The sequence below is a fragment of the Vulpes lagopus genome, chromosome 1 (genome assembly GCF_018345385.1).
Source record: "Vulpes lagopus strain Blue_001 chromosome 1, ASM1834538v1, whole genome shotgun sequence".
NCBI lineage: Eukaryota > Metazoa > Chordata > Mammalia > Carnivora > Canidae > Vulpes > Vulpes lagopus.
Window position 1 is genome coordinate 168,043,952 of NC_054824.1, and position 12,451 is coordinate 168,056,402.

General features: G+C 38.3%; 1 protein-coding gene across 3 annotated transcripts in view; it reads left to right on the forward strand.

Moving 5' to 3' along the window:
• Window positions 1-12,451, forward strand: part of NIBAN1 (niban apoptosis regulator 1) — a 213,424-nt gene that overhangs the window by 121,936 nt on the left and 79,037 nt on the right. For all 3 annotated transcript variants that reach the window (XM_041755283.1, XM_041755291.1, XM_041755279.1), the window contains exons 2-4: window positions 4,046-4,176; window positions 6,930-7,061; window positions 10,826-10,940. In XM_041755283.1, coding sequence (XP_041611217.1) covers window positions 4,046-4,176; window positions 6,930-7,061; window positions 10,826-10,940 — 378 coding nt within the window. The remainder of the gene's footprint in view (window positions 1-4,045; window positions 4,177-6,929; window positions 7,062-10,825; window positions 10,941-12,451) is intronic.

Here is a 12,451-nt window from a genome sequence, read left to right on the forward strand (position 1 = left end):
CTCTAACATCTGGACCTTGCTAATTTGGGCCAGCTTTCTCGTGAGTGGGGCCATGGTAGCCAGCTTGGGCTCAGCCTCTCATGTTCTGCTCCATCAGCCCTGAACTCACTCTGGCTGATCCCCAGAACCTGCCTCTGCCGCATCAACCAAGCTTTGGCTTATTTCCCATCATCTTCCAGGGTCTGTGGATCAAGACTGGCATTCCCCACTTCCCTCTCTGACTTTGACGTTTTTGTGCCTCTTTTAGAGCTGAGAGCTAGTACTTTTGCTGTTGTTTGTTTGTTTGTTTGTGATACTGAGGGCAGATTAAGAGACTTTTATTGTGTTGAAGGTGTGCTGGTTGGGATGGGGCCAAGTGGATGGATCAAGAAATATTGTGGGAATAGAAGTGCCAAGATCTGATTATTGAATATGTGGGCCTGAAAGAGAAGGAATCAAGGGACAGTGCTGAGTTTTTGAGGCTGTACAACTTTGAACGGCTTTAAAGGGGCCAGAAAATAACTTTTCTGACTTTTCAAAATTGAACTGAACCTATGTGTTGGAGATAGAGCCATTGAAGAGTCTTCTTTCAGCTTTGGTACTGATTAGCCCGAAGGGTATTATGAACAGCTTGGTCAAGCTAGTTGTGCCAACATAATGCCCTGCACAGACTGTAATAATTGAGTAGGATTGGAAGAAATATGCGTGTGCCAACTATGCTGGTGTATGAAAATGTGGAAGAAGCCCTCCATTGATTCTAGTTACTGATTATCCTCTTTTTAAGTGAGAAACTTAGTACTGTGTTTTACAATTTAGGAAAAAGAATGTGATAACAAACCACAGCAAGGGTTGAGGAGGTAGATAAAGGCAGTTCAATACTTATGAATCTTGGAAACTGTGAAAAATAAGCTGCTTTTGGCTGAGCATATTTTGTGTGGTGCCCATGGGCTGATCCACTTATTTGAATGTTTTCATAGTGGAATATTAAATAATAGTAATAATAGTCAAAACTTACTGAGCAAATAGTGTCAGGCACTGCTCTAGGCACTTTTTAATTTATAGAATATCTCATTTAATCCTCACAAAACCTGTGGAAATGGGCATTTTATCCATTTTGCACATGAGAAAATTGAGGCTCAGGGAGAGAGATTGGCTCAATGTAATACAGTTTTCATGCTTTTCAATTTGGTTCATGAATACCAATGATTTATTTAGTTGGTTTCCATTCAGGGATGCACTGAGCGTCCCTTACATTTCTGGAACATCTGTGAAAATGTGGGTTTTGTTTTGTTTTGAACCTGCAGTGGTGGGATGGCTGTTCTGTATGCATGCAGCTGGGGGGATGGCCCCAGTTAGAGTTATACAAGGCAACCTGCTTTTGTCTTCTCCCTGATTCCTTAGTTCAGCTTGAGAACCTTCCCCTGGTAGTTGGCTTGCGTACCCATCACCATTATCATCATTGATCTAATTACTATTGATTATTGAGCACCTTCTATGTGCCAGCTACTATGCTGAGCATTTTACTGTATTATTTCATGAATAACTACAGTAATGCTATGAGATTACTCCTCTTGTCTTCATTTTATATGAGAATTAACTTGCATAAGGTCCCATTGCTGGTAAGAAGCAGAGATGGCACTCAAACCCATGTCTGTCTGACTTCAGAGTCCATCATCCTAACTACAGTGTATTTTCCTCAACACTAGGCTTTTCTCTAAACGTCAAGATCTGTACTTAGCCATTCCTATAATTAGCTTTAGAGGTTTAAATAGGCTTAATCTAAAATCTAGATACATTTGAGAATCATTTTATATTCTTTTCCGCCTAGAACTTATGATATTGTTAGCTGTTTGATTCACATTTTGAACCAGTCATTAGGTTAATTACCAAAGGATGCTATAATCCCTTTTTTATAAATGCTGCCTGGTGGAAGATGTGTTGATACTCAAATCACAAGCATTTTTCTCATACATTGGGAGGGAGTGGTGGCATCATAACACCTCAGTACAAACAGGGCACCCTTCAGTGAGGCTTTGTGATGTGGCAGGAAGTCAAGTTTCAAAGCTTTGTAGAGCTCGTCATAAAATGGCATCTACCTTCTTTCATTTAAATCCAAGTGCTTGCAAGAGTGCAAAAATTAATATCATAAATTAGCAGGATGCTCTTCTGCTAGACAAAATAGTGGTCACTTAGTCCCAAAGGGCAAATGTTGTTAATTGTTTATATGTTTCGGCGAGGTGAGACTCATTCTTATGGTGGGAATTTCTAAAGGTATCTCACTCCTATGTAAGAAAATTATAGGAAAGGAAATAGAATTGTATTTCTTATGCACTAATAAAAGCTAATAAAAATATTAACCAATTAGATAATTATAAAGCCTAAGTATATTAAAGTGTTATGCAAATACTGATTAATAGTCATACCATAGACTCAGAGAGCAAGCAAAAGCATGCCTGATTCAAATTATAGCAGCTTTTATTTGCATTTCTACAGAACCTATTATTAATGGGTCTCAAAGCACCTTTCAAGTGATAGTTATTAAAGCCCATAAATATGGCCCAAAAGTGTCATTTTATTGAGGGAATAAGCAAGAATTCCCCTTTACCTCTTACATAGTAAGAGATCTAAATGCCTGAGCTAAAGTAGGATTCTCCATATAAAGAGATTACTCATTCACTATGGGTGTTTGGAGCTATGATTACATAGGTATAGAAATTGGCAGCTATGAATTCATGGTTTTCATATTGAATATCTCAGTCTATGTGGTTAGAAGTTTTCACTTATTTTTGAAATTTTACATGCATGGTAGCTGTAAACAAATCTTGCCAGTATATTTTAATATTTCTCTGTGACTGTTATCAAATTTGAAAACAAAAATTATGCCAAGTTCACATGAAAGTATTTAAAAATATTTTGAAATGTTATATCAGGTTTATTTTTTCTCAAGATAATATCTTACTCCAAGGACTAACAGCTTATAAGCACAGTCAGTGGAACCTGTGTTTATTTCTCTACTTTGTAGCAAGTCCTTGGAAGATTGTAAGGATTTCTAATCCATCTCAGAATATTCCTTTTCCCCTTCTCAATTTCTTTATCTCATTTCCCTCCTTTGCAACTTCCCTACTCTCTAAAGCTAAGCACAGGTTGGAAGAGCTCAAGAATATTCCTAGTCCTTGACTGTCCCTCTTCTTCCATCTTGAGTCTTCAAACTCTCCCCTTCCCCGCCATGATTGATCAAGCTTTATTTTCTGCTGGTGCTGTGAGATCATAATGCATTTGCTGGTCACTATTGTAAGGCAGCCATACTCATGGTTTTGCTTCTATGTCATGTAGTTTACAAGAAAAGCATGGACTAGTGAGTACCTTCCTTTAGAGTTAGAGACACTGGAGCCCAAAGAGAATGAGGGACTTGACTCAGGTCATCCAGCTGATTTCTGTCTCCCTGGAATTGGGACCACAGCTCAGGTCGCTAGACTCTTAAACTCAAGCTTTTTCCTCTGCCTCATAATGATTATAAAAGACTTTGAGTCACAGAAAAAATTTAAGCCAGAAACATAAGGGGCAGACCTAGAAAAAACAGTTTGTTGGTTTTATCCAGGGCCATGGGTCAGCAAGATGAGATAGAGCCTCAGGGATCTGAAGAAAAATGGAATGATGTGTGTGCAGAGTTGAAATGGTGGACCCTGGGATTATTGGGTAAGAGCTGGATGACTGGAGGTAGAGGGGAATGAAGAGCAAGCTAAAGTAGAGAACTGCCTAAGGTAGAATGGTAGTTGTAGAAGGATTTAGAAGGATGGCTGAGTTTATGGCCATGGCAATGGGTTGTTGGTATAAGATGAAAAAAACTTCTATCAATTACTGGATGGATGGTCCTTAGGGACAGCAGAGTTTCTCAGGGTGATGTCAGAGGGGAGGGAGAGATAAAGGCACGTATGGCATGTTAGAAAGTTCTCAGAGAATGTGAACTAATAACAAATCCCTGGGAAACAGCGGTATTAGAGGAGTAGATATGTGTCTATTCCGTAAGAGATGTTCCATTTCTAATTTCTGATTTTTATTTTTCTAGGGAAAACTGAGGCTACTATCAAAAACTTCAGTCCCTTTTATAGTCGCCAGTATGCTGTTGCTTTCTGCAATCATGTACGCAGTGAAGTAGAACAGCAAAGAGATTTAACATCACAATTTTTGAAGACCAAGGTAACCCATGAACATTTGGTTGATGATTTTTCCCACTGAAGAATGCTTTATAACTCATCATATTTCTGGAATTAACAGTAATCTGAATGGCAGTTAAAAATAATCTGTTCTCAAATCATTTCTATGTTCAAAAAACTCTATTTGCTTAGAAGTTAGAATGCATGGTTTCTTGTTGATGGTGTAATCCATATAAAAAGAAAACTAGTATGGTTGAATTTTTTTTTGTTTTTCCTGCTTTAATATCAGAAAATTTAACTTGCTAGTCAAATAGTGATGTTCAACTTTAAAAAAGTCATAATTTTAGTGCCTCATATTATGGGCATTTTTGTTTTGATCATTGATAAATATGATTTTCTCTTCTAATCCCCCAAACTTATTCTTTCTTCTTTGCTCCATGATAATAATTACCTACCACCTCAACAAATATTTATTGACACCTACTAGGTGTCATGCCCTGTTCCAAGATTTGGGGATCAAGACAAATTCCCTGCTTTCCTGTATATATTCAAAAGTAAAAGACAGACAGTAAACAAATAAATGAACATCAGGCAATATCAGGTCATAATAAGTGTTCAAAATAAAATAAAGCAAGAGACTTACTTTAGAGCAAATGATCAGGGAAGCCCTCTGTGAAGATGAAATTCAAGCAGAAACTGGAACTGAAATAAGAGTAAGCTGTGTGAATATCTGTGGGATGTGGAGTAATCAGTGCAAAGGCCCTGAAGCAGTCATAAGCACATCAGGAAGGCTATGTGCTGAGAGCAGTGTGAGCAAGAGAGAAGGGATGATAAATGACTACAGAGTGAAAGGACCAGACCATGGAGGAGCTATAAACCGTGATAAGGGCCTTTATTATAAATGGGAAGAGAAGCTATTGGAGGATATCGAATACAGAGTAACACAATTTTCAGCAATCTCTCTGGCTTTTCTATAGTGAATGGACCATGATGATGGATAAGAGGGGAACTTGGAGACTGGTGAGGAGAACACTGTAGCAGTGCAAAAGAAGGGTGAAGTCAAGCTGGATTAGGTGGTGATGATAGCAGTTGTAAGGAAAGGTCCAAGTCAAGATGTACTTGAGATAGAGCTGATGGAACTTGCTGATGGATTAGATAGGACATAATAGAAGCACAGAGAAAATCAGTAATGACTTCTTGGTTTTTAGCCTGAGCAAATAAGTACATGGCGTTGCCTTTTACTCAGAAGAAAGAGTTAGAAGTGGGTGGGAATCATAAGTTCCCTTTTTTTGCCATGTAAGTTTGAGATGCTTATTTGACAAACACCTGTGGAAATATTGGAGACGTAGTTAGTTGACATTTGGAGACCAGGAAAAGAAGAAGCATTCAGTGAAATGGATCGACTCAAGAAATAGCTTTGCAGGAGGAGAAAATCAGGAAACAGGAATGTGCCAGAAGGCAATAAAGAAGGGCTTACTAGAAGGAGGGAGTGATAAATGGGTCAGATATTGCTCAGAGGTTAAGTTGACCAATAGATTTAGCAGCCTGGGTGTGTAGGGATAACTGAGTGTCATTCCCATAAAACTGATTCTCACAATATAGGGAGCTTGTTAAAAACGCAAAGTTTGGCCCCCACCCTCAGAGATTCTGGGACAGTAAGTCTAGGGTAAGGCCACATTTTGAACAAGTGTATCAGTTGGTTTGAGTGACCCAGTTTAAAAAAAAAAATTGCCACACATAAAACTATAAAGTTCAGCCTATATATAGTTTCAATCTCATTTAAAGAGAAGAGTGAGATCCTCTCTTACCTGTTAATGAGGCAAGATAGGAAACTGCCTCTTTAATTTTCGGGACAGAATAAATTCAGAAGGCAATTTAGTTCATCCCTTAGCCAATTCTTAAAAAGATTAGCATATCTGCCTTCTCCGTATGGTTCATGTAAATTTTGCTTGAAAGTGGAGGAATACATTTCCAAAAGAACTTTGATTATTTTAATAAAGGAAAAATAGATGTAAATTCACTGACCTGTGAAAGACAGGAGGCCCATTCCTGTGTTTTAAGATAATATGGAGATTTTACCATGAGGCAGAAGGGGAATTATTCCTTGCACGGTTAGCTCAAAGGGAAACCTGAGAATCTAACAGAGACTTCCCTATAGCACATATGTCATCAGGGTGAACGAGGAGTCCTCAGAATTTTATTTAAGTAGAAAGGTAGAAGTGAAGTTCATTGACTTGCCTGCTTGTTCTTCAACCAGAAAGCGAACATGGTCTCCTTAAGGAACACAGGAATGGAGTAAGTGTTTACAGTCTGGGTCCCCAGGGACTAGGATCTGGGGAGACCATTGAACACTGATGCTTGAGGCTATACCTGAAAGTATGGTGGATAAGGGAGCAGCCTGTTGATTTTTCAAGCATATCTGTTTTCGGGCATATTCAAGGTGTTGGGGTCTATAGCCACAATTCACCTCTTCCAGTGTTTATCAAGGATCATAAGTGACATGTATGCATAGGAGGCGCAGCCTTATTACTATAATCCCTTCTACTGCTTCTCTTCTTGTAGCATAATGGGTGGAAAGGGAAGTCACGAACATGTCAATAAGACAAGTGTTTGCATTTGTTGAGAGGGAAGAGGAAGGGGAAGTGTGGAGGAAGACAGGGGAAACAACATTTTTCCCAGGATCTCAGCCCAAGATAGTTTCCTAAAACATTCCTTGAACTCCCATGGATAGATTTAGTGGTAGTGTGCTATGTCATCTTTTGTTGTAATAATTAATTCTGTTCACCTTCTTTACAGCCGCCACTGGAGCCTGGAACTGTTTTGTATGAAGCAGAGCTATCACAGTTTGCTGAAGACATAAAGAAATGGAAGGAGCGGTACATTGTGGTTAAGAATGATTTTGCTGTGGAGAGCTATGAGAACAAAGAGGTAAGATATTTCCTTGTTTGGACTGGTTCTTGCGATCTTCTTCACCATTGGCTTGGTTGATGAAAATGCCCTCTCCTTTAAGAAGGATTCCTTCAGTAAGCACTCACTCATGCAGCTACTCATGTCAGTTAACATGTTTACTGAATGCCTATCATACGCCAAGTGTTATGGAAGGTTCTGAGCCTTTAACTGCTAGTGAAACAGATGCTTTCAGTCTAGTGGGCAAGACAGACTTTGCACGAGTAATTGGAAGTAAGTGTGAAAATACATTACACTGAGTGACCAGTGCTGGAGCCTTTCCTAGGATCATTCAGCCTCAAGGTCTTTGCCAGTCACTGCCCTGATATCTCTCCTTCTCTGCTCAACGTCTCCACGTCTTCCTACTGGTAAGCCTCCTATGCGACACAGAGCTGAGTTACTTCATAAGACTATGACTGCATTTGCACAGGTTCCTAGGAATCCAGACATTTCAGTACTTTACTCCACTTGTACTTCTGGACTTTTTTCATTTAACTTCTTTTTTTTCTGGTTATCATATTAGTTTTCTGTAAAATAACTAGATGACTGGGATGCCTGGGTGGCTCAGTGGTTGAGTGTCTGCCTTTGGCTCAGGGCTTGATCCTGAAATCTGGAATCAGGTATCACATCGGGCTCCCTGTGGGGAGCCTGCTTTTCCCTTGCCTATGTCTCTGCCTCTCTCTCTCTCTCTCTCTGTCTCTTGTGAATAATAAATAAAATCTTAAAAAAATATATATATTTAAAAAAGAAAACTGAAAGCTTTAAAAAAATAACTAGATGACTGTCTAATAGAGTATGTCTGTAAACCGTGGAGATAATGAGGTCATGTGAAAAGTGCCTAGCACCTGGGAGGACTTCAGTTTTTGTTGGTTCCTGTTTCTTTCCACACGTGGGGAGATCATTTGGTCTAGAAGAAAAAACACTTGGCAGTGAAATGGGAAAACGTAAGTTTAGGTTGAGCCTCACTCAGTTCTACTGGAGAGTCAGGCTGAATGATCCCACTGGTTCCTTCCAGATCTCACACTGTCCACATGGTTAGCCTACATAAATCCTCAAGCTCCTTTTGGAGTAAATGGTTACTCTTTATCAATGAAAGGTAGTGATAGGTTTAAAACTCTGCCTTCCTGGCGGCAAGTTTAAGAGTAGTCAGGACAACCTCCGTGGATACTTTGGGTAATACCTCTGATGCTAAACCTTTAAGAAGAGACCTCAGACTGACAGGTCCATGTGTTTCCTTTCCATTTCTAATGGGAAATAGAAATAAAATAGAGTTTAACTTACTCCACAGGCTACAGGCAATGGTCAAGCGCTCTTTTAGGTAGTCTCATTCTTTTCAACATTCATGACGCTAATATCTTCTCTGCTTATCTATATTAGGACTTTATTTTTTTTATATTAGGACTTTATTGAATACTTGATTTGCTCTCAAAAGCAAAGTATCATTGCACTACATACCATAATGTCAATAATAATAAATCACCTCACGGGCGCCTGGGTGGCTCAGTGGGTTATAGTCAGGTCATGATCCCAAGGTCCTGGATTCGAGCCCCAGGTCAGGCTCCCTGCTCAGCAGGGAGTCAGAGTTGGCTTCTCCCTCTCCCTCTGCTCCTCCTCCCACTCATGCTCTCTCTCTCAAATAAATAAATCTTTAAAAATAAAATAAATCACTTCATATTTTGTATGGCACATTACAAAGTTCTTTTAGGGAAGCTTGGGAAGAGGCAGTAGAGCATGATGGTTTATATAATGTGCTTTGAATCACATCTTTGCCAGCAGTTAGATATGTGTCCTTGCATAGGTTATAAATATCCCTGAGCCTCAATTTTCTCATCTGTAAAATGGTGAGCATGATCCATCTCTTCATGACAAGGTTGTTGTAAGGATTAAACAAATGACTATATGAATATGAATATTGAAGCACTTAGCATATGGCCAACACTAGCAAGAGCTTAATGTAGAGCCATGGCAGTATGATTATTACTAACTACTAACTAATTGGAAGGAAACACTCATAGAGCTTGCTTTTGGATTTATTAAGGTTTTCACCATATTTGGTGATTTTGGTGTTTTTTCCTTCTAATTTTCAGTTTTTCAAGCTTGCTCTTTCAACTTCCAATTTATGGACTGTATTGCTTTCTTGGCTTTGCTCATTGTTTTTGAATAAACTTGTTCAGTTTGTTAAGTTATGGGTAGTGAATTTGGTAATAGCATATATATTTTTTTTAACTTGGAAATTTTACAGGGATGCCTGGTGGGGCACCTCAGAGACTCCTCAGTCAGTTAAAAACTTGGAAATTTTAAAAAATGCCCATGCAGTTTGCCATAATTCCTCAAAGTTATAATAATATCCTGTTTTTTTTAATGTATGGAAGGGCATTTTTTTGAGTTATAAAAGAGTTATATATTAAGTACTATAAATTGCCCGTTACTTCATTGAGAGTCCAGTTTTGGCAGGTACTTAAGCAGGAAAAAATGAAGCTTCCTTCTTTAATAATCACGCCTTACTTCCTGTCCATTTTCTGGACAGACCTGGGTATGAATCCGGGAATTTGTCACCAACTCACCACTGGGCCATTGGCAAATTCTTTGAGAGCTTCACTTTTCTCATTTATAAAATAGAGATAATAACTAATTCATAGTGCTGTTTTGAGGATTAAATAACATAATGTTTATAAAACCCAGATTGGGGCCTGTTAGAACAAATAACACAATTCAGTCTTAAACCAGTCTGAGCTGATCTGCTCCTAGACTTTCTCAAAGTCACAACTTTAGATTCTTCTCTAAGGAAGTGCCTAAGTCCCTGATGTACTTCTTACAAATGGAAAACAACCTTCTTAGATATGTAAGAATTTGTTTTGTTTGGGATTCTTCACATGCCATTTTATTGATGGAGAATGTGTTACTGTTATTCTGATTCTGTGCCTTGATCAACATTATTTTAGTTTTCCCCAAGAGCACACTCTAGATTTTGGGTTATACAGTTTTCTGGTTTCAATTCTCAACTTGCATTTAGGCTGCTATTCTCAAAATTTTGCCTTGACTTAAACCCTCCTATCAGATGCACATACTTAAATTTTACCTTATCTGGTTGTCCTCGTGAGTTGAACTGCTTGTGAGCATTTAGCAGTTCTCTGCACCTCTTTAACGTTTCCCAAACAGCAGAGCTTTTTGTCTGCTGGCCAGAATTTGTTCTGATGCCATGATGTTGCATTTCCATCCCTGATCATGGTACTGCAAAACCATCTTAACGTGGTGGCATGTCTTATCATGGCAACATTTTTATGCTTTTGGTGAAAATCCATGGCAACCATAATTGCACTTACAGGTCCTACATGTGATTAGTCATCTGTCCCCAAGCATTTTGTTCAGTTAAGTGTCTGTATGTATCATCACCCTTGTGGTCATAAGAATGATTCAGGTGCTAGCATCTGAAATGGTAAGTGTGGTACAGGATTTCGAGAAGTTTCAGAGATTATGTTTCCCCCACTTGAGAAACACATCTGGAGTGAATATCCTGAGATTAAGGACTCTGATTTACCATGTTGTGACCGTCACTAAAGCAATACCTTATGAGTTACAGGTATGCAAAACATATTTTTAACTATGTGGCTCTTACCTAGAGACATAGTGTAGGAATTGCTATCTCTGAGTGTATGTGCTCGTATCTATTTCTGATATTCCTGGTATTTCCCAAAAACCCAAATGGGGAAAAGAAATCACTTATTCATGCTTTTTTTTCTCCCCAGGCCTATCAGAGAGGAGTGGCTCCTAAAAGTCGAATTCTCCCAGCTGGTGGCAAGGTGTTAACTTCAGAAAATGAATATAATTTGTTATCTGATCGGTTTTTTCCAGACCCTCTTGGTGAGTCGCTGTGCATTCTTTCTCAAGGCAAAATTACATCATGGAAAGAGCACTGAACTTTAAATTTAGAGGCTGGATTTCTATCTAGTTCTGTGACACTTTTCCCCAGCCATTGCTGAACCTCTCTGGTTTCTGATTTTCTGACTCTAGGCTCTTGAACTTAAAAATCTAGAAGGATGTTTCCAGCTGAAACACACTTGGATTCTCACATATTTCACTTTTTCCATGTAGAGAAAGTGATGGATAATATAGAGACCAAATAGCGCATTTCATAAAGATTCATGAACTGTGGATAATAACTCCATCTGGCTTTTTGTAAATCATACTGCACAGTAATTACTTGGTTTCTTGAAGAGAGCCCTGGTTCTTATTAATGGGCATAATCATATCATTAGAATTTATGGAGAAAAATATAATCATTTTACCAATTGTTATTTTTGTGTAGAATGCTTAGCATAGTGTTTTTAATAGGATTAGTATGTGGACCATAAACCTAGATTAACACACTATTACTAAGTAATTCAAGCTAAAACAACACTTTATGTGCACTATACATATTATTATATTTTCTTTCAACATCTACTTGTATGTCATCTTGGCTCTGGAGCTGCTGCTAGAAATGGGAATGCCAACTTGATGACTCTTCAGAATCTGTCCAGTTAGAACCTTTCAATGAAATCAGTCAGAATAGACAATACATTTATTGGTTTATTGGTGAAATCATATCAGAAGGAATGAGTAGGAATAAAAAACACAAGGCCTGTGTGACTAATGCCATCTGACCCAAGGCTTCTAATTGGGATATTTCAATGACTTTTCTTTATTCTATGGTGTGGCTCTCTGAGTTTTAAAAATAGGATATTCAAAAATAAAAAATAAAAATAGAATATTCTACAGTAGATCACTTGTGATATCTTTGTAACTCAACTCAGAAAAAATGCAGATTAATGGCATCTGGAAAATTGTTGTAAAATATTAAATGAGAGATAACTAGAGGCTAAGAAGAGCCAATTTTATGGGGCTTGCTGAAGCTTTTAAATGCAAAGGGTCAGTGTTGCTTTTGAGTTGTTTGTACAAAACCATGACATATAGGAAAGGACAAGGAATTGTTTCATAAAACCGTGTTGATCTGGAACACTTGCTGTGTGATACTAATTCAAGGGGAAAGAATAAAGGCAAATGAAGATGGGAGGCATTAACCTCACTTGAAAAAAAGCACTAGAGGTTATAAATAAATATGTCTTCTTCACACAGTATTCTAAGATGGTGTAGCAATAATGCCTTCGCATTTTGCGAAAGTGATTCACTTACTTGACATTTTGTTAGAATCTAGTTTGCTGCAAACAACAAAAGAGTCAAATACACAAGACTTTATTATTTTGCTGAAAATATTTTGGATTTTACAAGTCCAGGGCTGGTATGACAGTTCCATAAATATCAGGGACTCTTTTAGCTTTCTCTCCCTTTATCTCTAGGTTGTGGTCCTTATTGATAGTCTACGTACGGGGGGC